The following is a 21647-nucleotide window of genomic DNA, read 5'->3' as shown; positions in this document are numbered from 1 at the left end:
CATGTGGAATTAATGCGTCTTTTTGCTTTTACACATTAGCATTAGCACTAACACTACGTGCTTCTCTCTCGTACCCACACTGCATCTCTTGGTGCAGCTGTGCAGATATAGCTGCAAAAAAAAAAAAAAAAAACAGCAAAAGCAAACCGCCTGTCCTTTTTTTTTTTACCTCCTTGACCTGAGCATAAGTAGCAGCCGCCAAGAAGTGAAACCACGTAGACTGTGCAACCAATCTGTACTTTTTTGTTTTTTTTATTTTATTTAAGTTTTCTCCACTGTAAACCCATACATTGTTTAAACTCAAATGATTTAAGTCTGTTTTACATTAAATTGGATATTTCTAAACAATACTCAACTATTTTGAGTTAGTTGAACATTTGTGAGCACATATACTGTACTATTCAAACTGAGATCTTTGAGTTGAACCAACTTATAAAAAACAATAACTGAGTTTAGTCTGTTTTACCATTAACAGCTTCTTTTCCATTGGCTTCTGTCACAGTCTATTTGCATACTGGGTGTGTCCAACAGTTTCTGGCACTAACTAACACTCACCATCAGTGTGTAGTGATTCCCCCTGGACTACCTTACAAATAATTTGTAATAACTTGATGTTTTAATTTAGCTAACTTAAGTTTTCATTCCCCATTACTTAACTTTTTAAGGCAACTGGTTTCCTCACATTTTTGAAGTAAATTCAACTCAAAAATTGAGCAAACTGTCTGCCTTAAAAAATTAAGTAAACTCAACTTATCCAGTCTTAGAGTATAAAACAAATAAAAAAGTTAAATCAACTTCCCCTTTAGTTGTAATAACTTGATGTTCTAGGTTATGCTAACTTAAGTTTTCATTCCCCATTACTTAACTTTTTCAAGGCAACCGGTTTCCTCAATTTTTTTAAGTAAATTAAACTTATCCGGGCTCACAGTGTAGTAATATTTGTCTTTTTATTATTTTCTTTTCTTTTTGCAGGTTGATATAAGGTTTCCTCAGCCAGGCTCAGAAGACCCAGATAAAGTAACAGTTACTGGTCTACCAGAGAACGTGGATAAAGCCATCGACCATCTCCTCAATCTGGAGGAGGAATATGTGAGTGGCATTCACGTATACTATACTTTATAATACTATTATTATTTTTTGTGTCTCTTTATTAAGATATGTCCGCTCTTTCTCTCTCTGTGTCTCTCAGATGTTAACTGTGACTGAAACAGAAACACTGGCTGCTTATATGAAGCCTCCGTCTCGGGTGGTGGGAATGGGTGGAGGGGACGAGGAGAGCAGAGGACCAGCGAAGGGCTTTGTGGTGCGAGACGCTCCCTGGAACGCTTCAGGCGGCAAGGTATTCTCTAATTCATACTAATCAGAGACTGTAAAAATAGATGGACGCCGTGTCTCCGTTTCCATTCATTCAATGAAAATGAAGCCAAAATCTTCCTCCATGTTGGCGATCCTGATGCCCGAGTCTGAGCAGTAGAGACCAGAGGAGGGAGAAAGACTGTGGAGAGCAGCCTACTCATTTAAATAAGCCCGCCCCTGAGGGCTGCCTCGAGGTCACAGGCTGCAGACAGGAGCGAAGCGGAGCTGACTGTCTGTTATTGGTCCCGCCCATAACCAGCCCTTTTACAATAACCACACCTTTTTTTGAATAGAGCTGAATAACGTTTTTTTAAAACTGAATTCTGTGGGGATATAAAAATATGACAATATAAGCAGAGGTTACACTAGCTGCTGCATTTAAATAATGGAGGTAGAATTACAGTATATTAGAAAAAAACGTGATTGAAAGTTGTTCTGTTTTGCCATTGAAACCTATGGGGATGGGTGGAGTTACACAGCTTTCTGAAACCGAACAGCAGGGGGCGCCGACCTGTGGTGGCTTCACTTTTCAGAGACGATGCTCTGTCCAGCTATATACAGTCTATGATACTAATCATACAGTCATGTGAAAAGAATAGGACACCGTGTTGAAACCATAGACTGTATATAAGTATGGATAGCACGACAGGGGTTGAAAAGTGAACACACTGAATGAGAGAGGTGTGTAAACTTTTACTGGAAGTGTTCATAAAACTAAATAAATTACTTTGTATTTTCTATTTCATTTCAGCTCGTTTAATCCCGGCTTCTCATCATTCAATAAAACCCCTATCCAGATAAATCTCTCCATCCAGATAGAGTGAATCTGATCGTGATTGGATGTAGAGAAGTATAAACATATACCATTCCGACTCCCTATTGGTTAATACTGTGATCCATCACACCTGCTTACTCTGTGGCGTCGCCTAAGCTTTTGTTCTTAATGGCTTTATTTTTTCCCCATTTTACATTACTTTTACTTTTATACTTTAAGTAGATTTGAAACCAGTACTTTTACACTTTTACTCAAAAAGTAAAACATTTGAGTTGATACTTTAACTACAGAAGTATTTTATTAAACCCTAAAATCTAAACTTCTACCTACAGAGTAATGAATGGAGATACTTTTCACACATTTGCAGCAGTGTTTTTAGTGTTGTGTGTGGTTAGTGGTGTTTGTTAGCTCTGCTACTCACTGATTGGGCTGGAAGGTGCTTTGTTGGCAGCAGTATTATCCAGTTAGTGGAGTTAAAATCTTTAATCTATTTTCTTCATGTGGTGCTTTAGTCCTGCACACATGAACAGCAGAAACGGCAGACTAAAACTGAGCTGAGCTGAGTCTGTAGCACTGATTGGCTGCTGACGAGCAAGTAATTTGCTGCAGCTTGTAGGAATGCAGAGTTAGCCACCACTGTACCCCAGCCCCGGAGTTTCATCTAGTGGCTGAAGGAGGTAATGCATCTTCCTGTAGCCAGGAAGCTTCAACACTGAGCCACACACTGGTGGTCTTAGAGGCGGGACCATAGGGGCAATGACTCCAGCTGAAATCTAATTGGCCCCCTGAAGTGCCCATGTTCTGTCACTCATTTTGTCTATGCAAAATAGCAGTGTAAAAATTTGTAAGGAGATTTTTATGGAAAAAATATAAAATCTACATGATATATCTGATTATATACATATGCTAACAACTTTTATGGAGGTGCAGATTTCATTTTCCAGCAGGTCTTGGCACACTGCCAAAAGTAACAGTTGGTCTTATATAATATTCAAATTTTCTGAGACACTGATTTTTGGGTTTTCATTGGCAACAAAAGACAAACACTTAAAATAGATCACACTCTGTGTTTAATACATCTATATAATATATGAGTTTAACATTTTGAACTGAATTACTGAAATGAGTTAACTTTTCAATGATATTAATTTTTTTTTGAGATGCACTAGTACTTTCAAGAGTTTGAACATGGTTTAACTCATAAAATAATAAAATCAATAATATTTCTCTATGAATATTGTGGTCCCTTGGTTAGAAAAATTGTAGATTTTACTGGAGCCACACTGAGCTGCTGTTTTAACTTGTTAATCGTGTTTTGGCTGAAAAGAGGAAATACGACACACAGCCAATTTGTTTCCATCTATATACATAATTATCGGTATTATATATTGTGTGTATGTGTGTGTTTATGGTTCCAGGCCCCTGATATGAGCAGTGCTGAGGATTTCCCCACATTCGGATCTGGAGTTGCGCCGAAACAGACATCAGCCTGGGGTCCTAAAAAATTCTGAGAGGAGGAGACCGGCCTCTACTTCCAGTTTAGGAACACATTAACATGGGTCTTAATATCTCAGATATCCCTCATTTTCTCTCAACCTTTTAATTGAAATCCCAAAACAGCTGATTGAGAAGATTCTTAATATTCTCTTTATATCCTTTATTTCCTCTCTTTCCTTTGTCCCTTTAGGAGAGATGTAGCTTCCTCCAGGACTGATCTGCCCTTTTGTTTTTTACTGAACTCACTATCGCATTATTCGCCTGCACCTTCCATTCCTTTTATTATTCCGGACTCATTTAAAAAACGTTAAAACTGTTCAGTCTAAACAATCTGAAAAAAAAAAAAGGATAGTTAGAATCCCGGTTATGCAGCTTGCCATCAGCTGCCGGAGCCCTGAGAGAGCACAATTAATTGGCCTTACTCTCTGGGTGGGTACAGTAGATGGTGCGCTTTCTCCACCCCTCATCACTCCTAGGGTGATGTGGATCAGCACAAGGCTGCGTCTGCGTCTGTGAGCTCATGTATCAGAACCGAGTCGCTGCGCTTTCCTCCGAGCGTTAGCGCTGTGATGATGCTACTTAGCAAGTTCAAAAAGAGGCGGAGTCTGACTTCACATGTGTCGGAGGAGGCGTGTGCTAGTTTTTATCCTCCTGGTGTTGGAGCATCACTAGTGATAGGGGGAGTCCTAATGAGTGGGTTCGGTAATTGGCCTTGTAAATTGGGTGGAGAAAATGGGATAAAAATGAGAAATGAAAAGTAAATAGCTAGTTTTAAGGGAGTGGAAGTTAGGTACGGTAGATTCCCTACGTAGATTTTACATTTTATCAGCTGTTTCCAATTTATGTTCTTCACAATTTTTATGATTATTGACTCATTTTAACTCTTTAACTCTGTAACAGTATGTATCAGTACTACCAAACCTCAGAACTTCAACAAAAACTAAAATCTTGGGAATAAAAGTAGTAGTAAAACAGCCAAACCAAACCAAAAAAGTCAGAGAGCCCATAGTTCACTGTGTGGGAGTTTTTTTTAGAATGTTCTCCATGGTTTTTACTGAATTTTACTGAAGTCTGAGCCACCCGAGCACATCCTAACTCCAGCTCCAGAAACAGCTCGGTGCTTTTAGCTGAAACTCTTTACTGTAAAGAAAATGAAAAAAAAAAAAAAAAAGTGTTTTACCACAAAAAAAGTAGCGCTCCATATGTTGTGATATATGGGGATTTACCTGCGACACTTATTTACCACCTGATGGTCGTCTTTTTTATACTTCTTATTTATTTATCCGCTTATTTATTTGCGAACACGTGTATATATTTATTTGTTTCAGTTTTTTTTTTCTCTTTAATCATGTGATTTCCTGTTACTGAAGCACTCGGCCCAATGCTTACCGAAGTACAGACTTTTTAACGGCGGGTACGTGTGGGTAAAAAATGTGGATTTTCACTGAATCGTTAAAAAAAAAAAAAAAAAAAAAGAAGAAGCTTCTGTATACGTCCTTTTTTCAATGTCCTGTTTAAATAGTTTTTAGCTCATTTACAGTGGCTTGCAAAAGTCCCCTTCAACCTTTTTTTACATTTTGTCACCTTACAACCACAAACTTAAACTTAAACGTATTTTATAGAGATTTTAAGTGATAGGCCAACACAAAATAGCACATAATTGTGAAGCAAAATAAAAATTTTACAGTTTTCAATTTTAAAATAAAAAACTTGCTGCTATAATTGCAGTGAATGGTGGCTCTACGAATCACACTTTTTTAATTATTTTTGTTTGATTCAATTTTTTTTAAATCTCTGTCTCAGTTTGGTTCCACTTCACAAATTCACAAATGTTCTACTTTGTGTTTGTCTATCACTTAAAATCTCAATAAAATACATTTAAGTTTGTGGTTGTAAGGTGACAAAATGTAAAAATGTTCTAGGGGTATAAATACAATACAAAGCCACTGTAAATGATGCTGTATTTTGTGTAATATATGCCTTCTACAGACTTACCAGCAGAAGTTCAGTTGGCTCTTCCCTTCGTTTGTCCTTTGATCAGTTCAGACTCCTCCATAGTGCTCCTCGGACCGTCTCGTACTCACCTTTTCACCATGCACACGAGCAAATGCTGCTACTGCGAACAGCACAACGCTGTACAAACCTTTTTATAATGAGGAAATAAAACCAGATGGATGTTGCAGACTCTGTTCTTCATTATGTGATGTGTGCTGATATCTGTTGTTTTCTGTATATCTAAACCCAAACCCACATCATCCCTCAACTCCTCTTCAAACACAGCCTCTTTTTCCTAGTTGTTCCTCCTTAAAACACACACAGATAAAGTGTAATATTATGAACATCTTGTTTCTGTACAGTATCAGTTCCAGAAGTTTGGACACACCTTAAATTATTTATTTTTATATTTTAAAATGTTCTGCATTGTAGATTAATTCTAAAGCCATCCAAACTATGAAGAAAATCAAAACAGAATGTTTTATATTTTAGATTGTTTGCGCATCTCTGCTGGATTTTTTTTAAATCAGCTTTATGAGGTTAATTTCAAGTTTTTGTGTGAAAATGATACTGTCCACAAAAGCTTTAATAAATTAAAATATGTATCAATTGTTGCTAATTTTAAAACTTAATATTTTAACCTCCTGAGACCCAGAATTTAAATAAGAAATCAAAATTTTATCTTTCTCCAGTAAGTAAATAATCTAGTTTCAAACATAAAATTGGATGCAGTTTTTTTTTTACCTGTACCATGTTTTGTAGTGTTTCTGTCTGAAGTGGCTGTAGAAACCTTTGTCTGGGATTCCCACCATTTAGATGGTACAGACAGTGTCTCTAGAGTGTCCATATTAAGGCAAAGGGTCAACACGTTAAAATTTATGTAGGGGGCTCCAAGTGATCTCCTGCCACTATGGTCGGGAGATCATAGCTAGTTTGAATCCTGGTTTTGCAGCTTGCTATCAGACGTCAGAGTCCTGAGATTGCACAATTGTCCTCGCTCCCTTTGGGTGGGTAAAGTAGATGGCACTCTTTCCCCTCATCACTCCTAGGGTGATGTGGATCAGAACAAGGCTGCGTCTGTGAGCTGATGTATCAGAACCGAGTTGCTGCGCTTGGTCTAGAAAATTAATTGGTGTAGAAAATTAAACAAAATTAGATACATCTTTAAGTATCATGGTAATTTTTACATATGATGACGCAGGGTCTCAAGTAAATTTAGTAAATTTAGTAAAATTGTGTTACTAGGAGTATTAGAACTGTGAATCTTTCTAATAGGTGCTCTTTTGAAGCCCAGCAAGAATTGTAATATGGAAAAAATATAAGTCAAAGGCACTCTATTGGGAAAAATTACTAAAAGCTTTTAATGTGTCATGGCAAGTACAGGGGTTGGACAATGAAACTGAAACACCTGGTTTTAGAACCACAATAATTTAGTTCTGGTGGAAACAGGAGAGTTGAGGTGCACAGTGAATTCTGCAGTGATTTAGCACCCGAACATCCCTTTCAGACAGCTTCCTCTTACAGCGTCCACAGTTAATCCTGTTGGATGTGGTTGGTCCTTCTTGGTGGTATGCTGACATTACCCTGGATACCGTGGCTCTTGATACATCACAAAGACTTGCTGTCTTGGTCACAGATGCTCCAGCAAGACGTGCACCAACAATTTGTCCTCTTTTGAACCCATAATGTTGTGTGCATTGCAATATTTAGAGCAGAACTGTGCTCTTACCCTGCTAATTGAACCTTCACACTCTGCTCTTACTGGTGCAATGTGCAATTAATGAAGATTGGCCACCAGGCTGCTCCAATTTAGCCATGAAACCTAAAATCCCACACTAAAATGATGACAGGTGTTTCAGTTTCATTGTCCAACCCCTGTATTTTTTTCTTAGTAAAATGCCATTTGTAAAACACAAATTTTTTGATCAAGGACAAAATTAATACTGAAGCTGAAGAACGTTAGACGACGAGGCCAGGCAGGGGTTTGATATTGTGCCTGTCTCTTTTTTGTATTTTTATTTTCTTATAAATCAGGAAGATAATATTAGTGTTATGTAACAGCCTGTACAACATAAAGAAATAAAAACAAAACAAAACATGAACAAATAATACAAAGTCATGACTGAGAAAAAAAAAAGCAGCAACGGGCCAAACATGAACCCTGTGTATATTCACATTTCCATTTACACAGCAAGCATTCATACGGACGCGGCCATTGGCAACAGGGTGGGACTGCTGATGTAAAACGTACACTCGAGTAGTTCATCTTGGCAACTAAACACACGAAAAACAAGAAAACAACAAAAATCTGTTTCCAGATATGCCTTTGGAGAGAGAAAACTCCCTAATTTTAACTCTAGAAACAATCAAACTGTGCAATCCCTGTCCAAAAAAAAAAAAAAAAAGTTTATATATTTCTGGATGACTGTAAACATCTATTAAACAAAAAAAACAAAGAAAATCATACACCCAGTGTAAACTCAAACATCTTCATTTCCCATCAAACCTTGCATTAGACCTGTTAGACCTGTTCATCCCTACAGGACTGTGGGTTTAGTCCTTTTACTGGCAGGGAGAATACCGGCGGTTGCCAGTAACGTTCTGCCTAAATCCTCCTCACTTTACCTGCTGCTATTCAGCAGATCATCAGCAACATAGTCTCGATTATTATAACAGGGTTTTAGGGCCACTAGAAAAAACATTAATTAAAAACAGCAGACCTCAAGAAAAATAATAATACTCCAATATTACTGCAAGAGTAAAGTCATAACATTTCCAGATTAAAATCTTACATAATTATTTTAAGAATAATGTTGAAATAATTTCAAGAATTTAATTGTAACTTTTTCAAGAATAAATCTGGAATAGTTTAGAAAATAAAATAAAAAATACAGTTGGAATAATTTCAATTATTTTTTAGAATACATTTTGAATCATTTTGAGAATTAAATCGTAATTATTTCAAAAATAAAGTTGGAAAAAATTTGAGGATAAAGTCATAATATTAGGATATTAAAGTTGTATTGCTACCAGGAAGTCACAATATTATAACCAAAGGGGTTTATCAAAGTAGCATAGCAGCCTCTTCTCTTAAACGTGTCATATCAGATGATTTCACCAGTACAGTAATATTAAATCTCCTGGCCCATCAGCATCTATAAGAGTGCTAAAATGACTTTTTATTATGACTTATTCTGGAGAATTATGATTAAGAATTATGATTATTCTAAAATTATTAAGACTCACTATTATTATTCTCAAAATGTATCACGACCTTTTCTCTAAATATTGCGACTTCATTCTCAAAATGCCTTAGTGTTCAACTGTTTAATAAAAAGTATTGCAACTTTATTCTCAAAGGAATATTACGACTTTATTCGAGAATAATACGACTTTATTTTAAATATTACAACTTTATTTTAAATATTACGACTTTATTTTAAATATTACGACTTTATTCGAGAATATTACGACTTTATTCGAGAATATTACGACTTTATTCGAGAATATTACGACTTTATTCGAGAATATTACGACTTTATTCGAGAATAATGCGACTTTATTTTAAATATTACGACTTTATTTTAAATATTACGACTTTATTTTAAATATTACGACTTTATTCGAGAATATTACGACTTTATTCGAGAATATTACGACTTTATTCGAGAATATTACGACTTTATTCGAGAATATTACGACTTTATTCGAGAATAATGCGACTTTATTTTAAATATTACGACTTTATTTTAAATATTACGACTTTATTTTAAATATTACGACTTTATTCGAGAATATTACGACTTTATTCGAGAATATTACGACTTTATTCGAGAATATTACGACTTTATTCGAGAATATTACGACTTTATTCGAGAATATTACGACTTTATTCGAGAATATTACGACTTTATTCGAGAATAATACGACTTTATTTTAAATATTACGACTTTATTTTAAATATTACGACTTTATTCGAGAATATTGCGACTTTATTCGAGAATATTACGACTTTATTCGAGAATATTACGACTTTATTCGAGAATAATACGACTTTATTCGAGAATATTACGACTTTATTCGAGAATAATACGACTTTATTCGAGAATAATACGACTTTATTCGAGAATATTACGACTTTATTCGAGAATATTACGACTTTATTCGAGAATATTACGACTTTATTCGAGAATATTACGACTTTATTCGAGAATATTACGACTTTATTCGAGAATAATACGACTTTATTCGAGAATAATACGACTTTATTTTAAATATTACGACTTTATTCGAGAATATTACGACTTTATTCGAGAATATTACGACTTTATTCGAGAATATTGCGACTTTATTCGAGAATATTGCGACTTTATTCGAGAATATTGCGACTTTATTCGAGAATATTACGACTTTATTCGAGAATATTACAACTTTATTTGAGAATATTACGACTTTATTCGAGAATATTACGACTTTATTCGAGAATATTACGATTTTATTCGAGAATATTACGATTTTTATTCGAGAATATTACGACTTTATTCGAGAATATTACGATTTTATTCGAGAATATTACGACTTTATTCGAGAATATTACGACTTTATTTTAAATATTACGACTTTATTCGAGAATATTACGACTTTATTCGAGAATATTACGACTTTATTCGAGAATATTACGACTTTATTCGAGAATATTACGACTTTATTCGAGAATATTACGACTTTATTCGGGAATATTACGACTTTATTCGAGAATATTACGACTTTATTCGAGAATATTACGACTTTATTCGAGAATATTACGACTTTATTTTAAATATTACGACTTTATTTTAAATATTACGACTTTATTCGAGAATATTACGACTTTATTCGAGAATATTACGACTTTATTCGAGAATATTACGACTTTATTCGAGAATATTACGACTTTATTTTAAATATTACGACTTTATTCGAGAATATTACGACTGTTCTTTAGAATTTTACGACTTTTTTTTTCTCAGAGTATTGAACTTTTGACATAAGACTTTATTCTTGCGTTGCCATAGTGTACAACTTTCTCAAAATATTACAACTTTACTTTTGAAATATAATAACTTTATCTGAGTCAATATTACAGGCTTATTTCAGAATATTACGACTTTTTTCTCAAAGTATTGCTACTTTATTTTTTGACATATTATGACTTTATCCTTGCGTTGCCATCGTGAACAACTTTCCCAAATTATTACAACTTTATGAAGTATTAGGATTTTATTCAAGAATATTACGACTTTGTGTGCGATATCACGTGTTTGAGAATAAATTATTACAACTTTATTCTCGAAATGCCATAGTGTGCAACTTTTTCTTAATATTTTACATCTTTATTCTTCATTCTATTTATTCTTTATTTATATAGTTTACTGTTTTTATTCCGTTTTAACAGAGGCCCTAAAACGCAGTCTCTCTCTCAGTAATATATTCGCGTGTACGGCTCCCTTGCACCTTCGAGGAGTTCCAAAAGAATTGGCTTTTGGTAGAAGAGGTATTGATAAGTCTGAATTACTGTAAGTTACTAATATAATTAGACCTAGCGTGATATTCCAGTTTAGATTACAGATTACAGTGCAATATGATCATCAATATGAGCTCGGATTCTTTTTTTTTTTTGCTGCCATTAATGCAATTCTATTCAGATTCTATGGAAGCCCATTATCCCCACCTAAAAAAAAAAAAAAAAAAAATATATATATATATATATATATATATATATATATATATATATATATATATATATATATATATATATATATATTCCAGCACAATTTTTTATTATTATTAAGTAAACTGCTCTCTCATTATTTTGACATACTAGGTCATTATTTTGAGATAGTAAGTCATTATATTGAGAAACTATCTCAATATTTTGAGAAACTATCTTAATATTTGCCACACTCTTCAACATACTAAAATAGAGTCCAGTGTTTGTTATTAAATTAAAATTGTGTGATTCCTCTAAAAGCAGCAATATTTCATATTTCAATATTTATTAGTGAATCTACGACTGAAGTAGTCCTCAGTAATATTATCCATTTAGCGTCTTTGTCTGATAGTATCTCAAAAATAATGACTTAGTATCTCAAAATAGTGACTTACTATCTCAAAATAATGACTTAGTATCTCAAGATAGTATCTCAAAATAATGACTTAGTATCTGAAGATAGTGACTTACTATCTCAAAATATTGAGATAGTATCTCAAAATAATGACTTAGTATCTCAAGATAGTGACTTACTATCTCAAAATATTGAGATAGTATCTCAAAATAATGACTTACTACCTCAAAATAATGACTATTTCAAAATAATGGTTTACTATCTCAAAATATTGAGATAGTATCTCAAAATAATGACTTACTATCTCAAAATATTAAGGTAGTATTTTAAAATAATGAGATAGTATCTCAAAATGACTATATTGAGATATTGAAATAGTATCTCAAAATAATGACTTACTATCTCAAAATATTAAGATATTGAAATAGTATCTCAAAATATTGAGATAGTATCTTAAAATCATGACTTACTATCTCAAAATATTGAGAGCAGTTTATTTAATAATAATAAATAAAGAGCTGGATAATTGGTATTTTTTTAGGTGGCAGGAACAGACTTCTATTAGATTCTGACTCTCAGTCTCTTAATCAGACTCTGAATGTGGAAGATCTGCAGTGAGATTGATGCATAAATTATCAGATTCCCCCCTGTAGTGCTTTTGTGTAACAGAAGGGAGTTTGGACCTGAACGGGACGAGTACGCGTGATGAGACGGATCCACTCCACACAAACTTTACAGCTGTTATAACCCCTGTATTCACTGTTCACCATTCACACACGCGTAATAAAGACGAGGAGGTGATCGGTGTCCATGCTTTAAACTGGACTTCTGAAATAAAATTCAGAATAGAATTTAATACTGTGTGTTCGTTAAAAGGTTTTATATACATTTGTGTGTGTGTGTGTTTCTGTGTGTGTTTAATGTGTTTTAATGTGTAAATACACGGATTTAACAGCCAGCTTGTGCGAAGTGGAACCGAAAAACCAAAAAAGTGAGAAAAAAAACAAAAAAACAGAAAATAAATCAGCAAAAACTAAAATCACAGACTGCTGTAGTCTTGATATTAAGTCTCTTCCTGATCTTCTAGTTTCTTCAAGTCTTTTTTCCATTTTTGAGTCACTGTTTACAACATTTTTTTTTTCTTCTTCTTCTTCTTCTTTTTTGTTTGTTTGTTGTTTTATTTGTTTGTTTGCTTGTTTGTTAACAGGGGTCGTCAGTCTGCAGGTCGATTTTGTCCCTTGCAAAAGTTTTTAAAAAATGTTGTTTCACAGGATCCAGGGCTGTGCTATACGAAGAGGTGGTTTGTGTTTGCTCAGTCCATCTTAAACTCGAGAGAAGTGAGGGTTCGTCCTTCACTAACGAATAAACAGAGTGATCGGCAGAGAGATAGAGAAATAGAGGGAGAGATAGAAAGATAGATAGAAGGCGTTTCAGGAGGTAAATCCTGAAACTACCTATTTCCAACAGGATAGATAACAGGAGAAACCAATAACGTCCGCTCTAGAAACCAGGTAAATGAAGAGGCAAATATCTTTAAAATAAAATAAAAGAAACAAACAAACAAAAAAAATATATCAAAAAGTCATCCACCGCCATTCCGCTAACATAAAGTGCAGGAAGTGTCTATAAGGCTACGTTCACAGAGCGGGTATAAGTGGCCCAAATCCGTGGCACAAAACCTTTGGGTGGGAGGACATATCAATATCCCGATATATTGTGACTGTGGCTTTAAATATCGATATTTGTATAAGAGGTGTAAAAAATTATGATTTATATCGAAGTATAGCAATATTTTGATTTGCAATACCTTATCAATTTTCAGAAACCGAGTATGGATATTTAATTGTTAGATTACATATAAAGATTGGTGTCAGAAGTGGCTCAGTTTCTGTTGAAGTCTTGCACTATTTTTATACTATAACAGTTTTAAAACAATTTTAAACAATTGCAATAAATCACGATATGAATTGATTAAATTGTATCCCCTGTTTTGTGATATGTATAGTATCGCTAATTTGTATTGAAACATAGCCAAGCGCTCCCTAAGAATTGCATTATTAACTAAAGGTACTGCTTTATTACTCCACATGGTGGCGCTATAATCAAACAAATAGGGTTAATAAACCTGCGGTAAAGAATACTGGTTGTTAAATTCTATGAAACTGACACCAATAAACAATTCCATAATTTCTGGTATTTGCTGATATTAGTATTAGTATTTTATCCTCTTCAGTAACAAATTCTGTAAAGTATTGTAGAGAATTGTATATTGATATACACATCTCTGGAAAAAAATAAGAGACCATTTAATGATGATGTTTTTCCTTGATTTTACCAAATTTAAAGATGGATGATCACAAGCCATCAAACCAAACTGAACTGCTTGAATTTTTGCACCAGGAGTAAAGCAGCATAAAGTTATCCAAAAGCAGTGTGTAAGACTGGTGGAGGAGAACATGATGCCAAGATGCATGAAAAAACTGTGATTAAAAACCACCAGGGTTATTCCACCAAATATTGATTATTTCTGAACTCTTAAAACTTTATGAATATGAACTTTTTTTCTGATCTGAAAGCTCTGCATCTTTTTTCTTATTTTTTTAGCAAATAAATGCTCTAAATGACAATATTTTTATTTGGAATTTGGGAGAAATGTTGTCTGTAGTTTATAGAATAAAACAACAATGTTCATTTTACTCAAACATAAACCTATAAATAGCAAAATCAGAGAAACTGATTCAGAAACTGAAGTGCTCTCTTTATTTTTTCCAGAGCTGTATATCGAGTATCACAGAGTACCGCATCATGGGCAATGTATCGTGATATTGTATCGTCCCCACCCCTAGATTACGTCAAGCAGAGGAAAAATGGACGTAAGTAGATGTGAAAATGGACAACAGCAGTGAGTAAAGGTTTCAGTTAGTAGGTTCAGAAAATATATAGTGTGAACAGACTAAAATAAACATCAGAATGGGTAAGAAATTTGGATTTGGACCACTTTCACCCGCTGTGTGAACACAGACTAACTCAAATCGACCTCAACAACCTCAAGTAAAATACGAGAAATAAAAGCCTTGAGAGAGGAGTGAAGCTCCAGACCGCAGGAGAAGGTCACGCCATCCTCCGGTATGAACTCTCTGAACGCGCTCTGAAGAGGGAAGGGAGGAGGAGCTACAGCCCGAGGCTGAACAGTGAGTGGGAGGTGATATGCAGAATAATAATTCATACTGGGGAAGAAGGTGGAAAGTGGAGGAGGTGCTCTCTCTCTCTCTCTCTCTCTCTCTCTCTCTGCTCACTCCACACGGATCAGCAGGCCGTACAGCAGGGTGCCGCCCTTCTCCTTGGTGATCCACTCGATCTCAGTGTTGCTGAATCTGGGATCCAGCGGCTCGCTGACGCCCAGCGACTGAGGGCCCACCTTGTAGGAGCCCGGGCGCACGCACACCTGGAAGCCCACCTGGGCGTTGTGACAGCGCAGAGAGCGAGGGTCTCGAAATCTGAAGGGGAAAGAGCAGAGGAATTGTGATAAATCAGGATTAATCACAAATGTAAAAGCTCATACTTCCTTTCTAAAAACTATAAGGCAGAGGTTACTAATAGGCGGACCGTGGTCCCAGACGTTGTCCAATGTGGACCCAATAAACCAATAAACTACTGAGAATGATTTAAATCTGACAGTGTTCATTTAAAGCGGCAGAACGTTTATTGTCTTTACGCTATAATGTGCTTTATTGCAGCGCAGTAAAGTCCCTGACCAATCACGTGTGTTGTAAAATCACCAAACACTCTCCTCTGCCAATCAGATCTGAGCAGATGCGGGAGCACGCAGCACACATAGGTAAAGCAGGCAGTGAGAAGCAGCAGTCGGAGAATAAAGTGAGAAAGGTTGATTCAGATGGCAGATCGCACCAGAAAAAAAACATTAAAATACTACCTTTATAAAACATACTAACAGTAATGTAACTAAGCGATGTTACTTGGAGGAATTAAAGAGAAACAACCGAGACAATAGAACAAAATATTCCACTTTACTCCACCTGATCAGAAAAACTCAGCAAGAAAAAAAACTCTACCTCAAAACAACTACGGCAACACCCAGGGGACAAAAAGGATTGGCAAATCCCCCCATCAGTTTTTCCCCACAACATAATAAAATCAGCTACAGTAATAATATTAAATAAAATAAAACTGCTGTTTTTAAACAAAGCTGATATTTTAGTCAAGTTCAGCAAAAACTAAACATTTCTCCATATTTTGTACTGTATAATCTGTCATTCATGTAATTGTAATCACAGACAGGCCTAAATCTAATATAAATAAAATCAAATAGAATAAATATAGCATCTTTAAACAAAGTTGACATACAGATTCTATAGATTAATAGACTCGAGAGTTAAATTATTGAGGGTGTTTCCATTTATTTTATAATAGGTTATGTAATTATTGTGACAGGCCTATTAAAAACAATACATATTGTTGAAATATACTACTAGGCTTCTTCAGTACACAGGATATAACACTGAATCATAACACAAGTTAAAAATGATGGTCCGGACCTTGGCCTGACGGAATTTTCTCTGGACCGAACTGAATTCTAATTAAATACCCCTGATATAAGGCAAACTAGATTATAAGGTGCATTAAGTAAACAAATTTGTAATTCTCAAAAAGAACCTTTTTCTTTTTAAGTTAAACGAGTGCTGGATGTTAATCTACACAGATTTCTCTCCTGAAAACTGTTTATTTGATAAAGCGCTTCCGTTTATTTACAGTACGCTTAGAATTGCAGTATTTCGTCAAAAGGTGAGCGCTAGCCCAGGTTAGCCAGTAGTGATTAGCAGTGTAAATGCAGCCAGACAGCGGTAGACTGAGGAACCCTGTGTGTTCCGGTAACTCAGAGCGCTATCAGCTAGCAGTCCAATATACTTGCCTCTGAGTGGTGAAAGAGCTAGCGCTGTGGTTAGCAGCTAATGCTAATACTGCTCCAGCCTTACTGCTGGAGAAACTTTGTTGAAGTACAGCGTTATACAGGATTTTCAGTAGAGTGTCTTTACTGCTCCTTAATACCTGACTGGAAAAATTCATATATATGGAGCACCGGATTATGAGGAGCATACGTTTTTTTTAAAGTGTTTTTTAAGGATTTTAAGTGCGCCTTCTAGTCCGAAAAATACAGTGTATATTGTGTTTTGCATTGCAAACTTGTTACATCCGGTAAACCATTTTGAAGCTGTCTAAAACAACAAAATGCCCAGATAAATCTTTTTTTATGCAACTTTATAGACTGTTTTCCGACTATATCATTTAAAAACTCTTGCACTCTTGTAAATTTTGAGAATGACTACTTTTATTTTCTGTACCCTTAAAGAACAAATTAGTAAAAAAAAAACTGAATTACTGTGTAGATTATGTAGAAATGTCGCGATCAACTTTAACTTTGAAAGAAAATGTTATTTTTTTTAAAGAATTACAGTTTTGTTTATTTAGGCGCTTCCCCATTAGAAGGGAAAGATGGCGATAACCCTGTTCTTTACTAGCATTGCCTAATTTGCCTTATAATCCTGTATGCCTTTTGTATGAAAACAGACCAGAAAATAGACGTTCACTGCTCAAGACAGCTCAAATACTATCCCAATCACTCTTAATTCACCCCTTAAATAATAAATAATTTATCAGACTTACTGCACTTTAGGGGCAAAGACCTCCAGACCAGAGTAGCGCATTGTGGGCGAGAGGCGAACGCGGGGGATTTCTCGCTCTGGTGCGCTGTTCTCTTCTGGTTCTCCATAGCTGCCATGACCCTCCACCTTCACCGGGGGTGCCGAGAACACTGAGGACGACTCTGCTGAAACAAATGATTAGGCAACAAATACATAATAGCGTATTTAAAGATTACATTATCTGTTAATATCAAAATATAACAAATTATTTAAAACATTACTAAGAACTGAAACATGTCTTAAAACTTTTTCCTGTAAAATTCTCTGATATAGTTAAGAATTCATGGTTTCATCAATGAAGGCAAGCCTTCCTGGCCCAAATGCAGTAAAACAGCCCCAAACCATGATACTACCACCACCATGTTTCACAAATGGGATACAGTTCTTATGGCTTTCTCCAAACATAATGCTTTTTATTTAAACAAAAGACTTCTATTTCTGGTCTGCTAATCCTAGAATTTTCTTACTTTTGTCACTTGCATATAATAATCATTATAAAACCACATGTAATATCAGATTGTTTTTCTCAATAAATGAATTACCAAACATAATATTTTGTCCTATTTGTTTAACATGGCTCTCTTCATGTCATCTGCTGGTGTTGATCCACTGTGTTTTATTATCAAGTCTAAAGTCAGTGCAGTTTTGTTTTCCCACAAAATCTTACAGCACTTCATATCTTACAGCTTCCCTCTGCTGCTGACAACTTTTATGGAGATGCAGATTTTATTTTCCAGCAGGACTTGGCACACTGCCCACACTGTGTACCAAAAGTACCAATTTTCTTATATAACATTACACATTTTCTAAGATATTGATTTTTGGGTTTTCATTGGCTGTAAGCCATAATCATCAACAATAAAAGAAATAAACGCTTAAAATAGATCACTTTATGTGTGATAAATCTATATTAGGGGTGTCACGATTTGGATATTTCATCGAAATCGATCGAAATTATGTCATGGTCTCAAGCATCGAAGTTAAAAAGAGGATCGACGATCCCTCCCTCAAATGGTGCAGCACACTGTAGCCGACGCCGCGGACATTGTGACTGCTGAAAGAGCAGCTCTTTCTCCAGAGAATGTGGACATTCTCATCTTCTTAAAGAAAAACTTGAAAATATAAAAATAACAGTTGTTTTGTCTAGCCTCAAATATGTTAATAGTTTTGGTACCTTAAGGAGCATCTTTCTCTCAGGTAAAGTTAATAATATATCTTTATTAAAGAAAAAAACTTCTCATTCTCAGGGACCGAAAAAGTCTTAAAGTCTTATTTTTCATGTTTAACTGTTATAGTAGGATAGAGTTCAGTTTTTTAAGGCTCTAATTGCTCTATTATGTTGTACATGACTGTTCCTGTATTTGTTTATTATTTATATGTTATGTTGCACATTGCTGTTTTAATAGCGCACACTGCTGCTACCAAAAAAAGCCACTAGATGGCATTACAAATATATCTTAATTAAATTATTTAAATTTGTCCATTAGTGCCTAATGTGGTGTATTACAGATCACTTGTATCACTTTGCATCACTTATATCAAGCCCACCTTTTGAAATAAGATATTGTAAATTTGATGAATCAAACCAATGACTGACCATAGACTAATCTAAAACTGGCGTAGACCTCTCTGCTGTAAAAAAAGAAAAGAAAAAGGAAAATCTAGAATCGAATCGAATCGTGACCCTAAAATCGGAAATAAAATCGAATCGAGGATTTAGAGAATCGTGGCACCCCTAATCTATATAATATATGGGTTACACATTTTCAACTGAATTACTAAAATAAAGTAACTTTTCACTGATATTCAAATTTTCTGAGATGTACTAGTATATATATATAATGTGTATAACCAGAACTCACCTGTTAGGATCTGGCTGTGGTCCAGCGCACGGCGAAGAGAGCCCACACTTGTGCCATGATATGCAATGTGCCACTTCTTAAAGGTATTTGATACCTCACAGTGTGGCTTGATCCTGAAAGAACATTTTTAAAGAGAGTCAGAAAACACACTTTAGTTACAAACATTACAATTTGTTGAATAATCTCCAATAAAGAGTATTAACACTTTTTTGTTTTATGTTAACTTAGCCTGTCTATATAAATACTGAATAAATCCTGAACTGTAAAATAGCTGAGTGACAGGTGAGCATACTGACCGCAGGGCAAAGCGGCACCAGCCGAACGGCAGAGCATAGTCCCTGGGTGGCTCGCCGCGCTTGTAGTACGCCTCGTCACCACGGAGCTTATGACAGGACTCACAGTAGCAGAGGTTATACTTGGCATCCTCATTAAAGTAACCATCTAAAGAAAAGAAGGAATCAACAGTTTTATCAGCAGTGTTGTATATTTAATCATAACACACTGATTAGAGCTGCTAACACGTCTAAATGAATACATGTTCTAATGTACATAATATCTAATATCAGTGGATCTTGAATTTCTCTCACGTTTTCTGCGTGAACATGTTAGCTGACGCTCGTGCTGTTTATTAATGTTAATTTATGTTAGCACAAACGCTAATCTAGCAAACGACCTATAGAGCCATCTGCTACTTTCATCCACACTTCACTTTCCGCCAAACTGTACTGAAGACTCTCAGCCATGCTCTCTCTGTGTCTTGCTCTCTGTCTTGGACTCTCTCTCTCATTCTCTGTCTCACTTTCTCATTTTCTGTCTCACATTCTCTCACACTGTCTTGCTCTGTCTCTAACTCACTCACTCTCTCTGTCTCACACACTTACTCTCTGTCTGTCTGTCTGTCTCTCTTATTCTCACTCTGTCTCTCACACTCTCTCATTTTCTGTCTCGCTCTCGGTCTGTCTCGCTCACTCTCTCACACTATCACGCTCTCATTTTCTGTCTCACATTCTCTCTCACTGTCTCGCTCTCTCGGCCTGTCTCTAACTTACTCTCTCTGTCTCACACTTTCTTATACTTTGTCTCACACACCCACTCTCTCTCTGTCTGTCTGTCTGTCTGTCTCTCATTCTCTCAGTCTCACTCTGTCTCACACTCTCACATACTGTCTCACACTCACACACTGTCTCGCTCTCTCGGCCTGTCTCACTATCTTGTCTGTCTCTCTCACACTCTCTCACACACGCTGTCTCACTCTCTCATTTTCTGTCTCACATTTTTACACACTGTCTCGCTCTCTCAGTCTGTCTCTAACTCACTCACTCTCTCTGTCTCACACTTTCTTATACTCTGTCTCACATATTCACTGTCTGTCTGTCTCTTTCATTTTCTCAGTCTCACTCTGTCTCTCACTCTCACATTCTGTCTGACACTCACACACTCTCTCTGTCTGTCTCTCGCTCTCTTTCTGTCTCACTCTATTTTGTCTGTCTCTCTCACTCTCTTGCTTACTCTCACTCTGTCTCACTCTCTCTCTGTCTGTCTGTCTGTCTTGGTCTCACTCTGTCTCTCACCCTCACATTCTGTCTCACACTCACACACTCTGGCTCGCTCTTTCTGTCTCACTCTTTCTTGTCTGTCTTGTAAATTAAAATATTCTCATATCATCCAATCTGCACTGAGACACAAAATGCATTACACATTATTCATACATAGATCAAACACTGATCAGCATTAAAACCAGCTTTGTATGCATTACACTGGTCAACCATACCACTATATAATATATAATCACCTTCTTGTTTCTGCTCGTTTCCTTGTAGCTGGTTTTAGTATTGTAGTAAAGCTAAAGCTTTCCCCTAACATTACTCTAACATTAAGATTAATCCTAGATTTTTGTATTAATCATTTCAATACATTTAAATATCTATACTTTTTTAAGTAAATAGAATAGTGTGAAAGAGCCTATTATACAGCAAGATTCATTATGGATTATTACAGATACTTTTACTTTAAAAGTACCAGGAACTCATGCAAACGACGAAAAATAAATCCTCTATAGAAGAACAAGATACATCAACATGCTCGATCATCGTTTCATAATCGCACTGAATCTAATTGTAAGGTGTCTATAGATTCCCTCCACTAACACCGGCTCTGACCAACATTTCAACAAATATTTAGTAGTATATATCAGGTCTAACCAGGGAGTGTGAGCAGCTCCTTGAACCGAGAGCAGAGCGCTTGGTACTCGCAGGTTTTATTGGGGTTGACTTCAGGAGGAGGAGTCCAGCATACACTTTCCTTTATACCTGCAGAAAAGCAAAATAAAGAATTTATA

The 21647-nt window shown here is 35.5% G+C and overlaps 2 protein-coding genes across 5 annotated transcripts in view; one reads left to right on the top strand and one right to left on the bottom strand.

Moving 5' to 3' along the window:
• hdlbpb (high density lipoprotein binding protein b) overlaps positions 1–5810 on the top strand; it is a 40944-nt gene extending 35134 nt beyond the window's left edge. The window contains exons 26-28 of the mRNA XM_049464643.1: positions 973–1089; positions 1190–1339; positions 3550–5810. Coding sequence (XP_049320600.1) covers positions 973–1089; positions 1190–1339; positions 3550–3642 — 360 coding nt within the window. The 3' untranslated portion in view covers positions 3643–5810. The remainder of the gene's footprint in view (positions 1–972; positions 1090–1189; positions 1340–3549) is intronic.
• Positions 5811–12651: 6841 nt separating this feature from the next.
• The window catches only part of neurl4 (neuralized E3 ubiquitin protein ligase 4), a 44941-nt gene continuing 35945 nt past the window's right edge, over positions 12652–21647 (bottom strand). For 2 of the 4 annotated variants that reach the window (XM_022670275.2, XM_022670278.2), the window contains exons 25-29: positions 21511–21618; positions 19606–19750; positions 19310–19422; positions 17410–17572; positions 12652–15224 (exon numbers count right to left, since the gene is read on the bottom strand). In XM_022670275.2, coding sequence (XP_022525996.2) covers positions 15020–15224; positions 17410–17572; positions 19310–19422; positions 19606–19750; positions 21511–21618 — 734 coding nt within the window. In that variant the 3' untranslated portion in view covers positions 12652–15019. The remainder of the gene's footprint in view (positions 15225–17409; positions 17573–19309; positions 19423–19605; positions 19751–21510; positions 21619–21647) is intronic. The other 2 variants (XM_022670276.2, XM_022670283.2) reach the window with 1 other exon arrangement.

The sequence above is a fragment of the Astyanax mexicanus genome, chromosome 15 (genome assembly GCF_023375975.1).
Source record: "Astyanax mexicanus isolate ESR-SI-001 chromosome 15, AstMex3_surface, whole genome shotgun sequence".
Lineage (NCBI taxonomy): Eukaryota > Metazoa > Chordata > Actinopteri > Characiformes > Acestrorhamphidae > Astyanax > Astyanax mexicanus.
The sequence above is the reverse complement of the archived record's forward strand: the minus strand, read 5'-3'. Positions and strand labels throughout refer to the sequence as shown.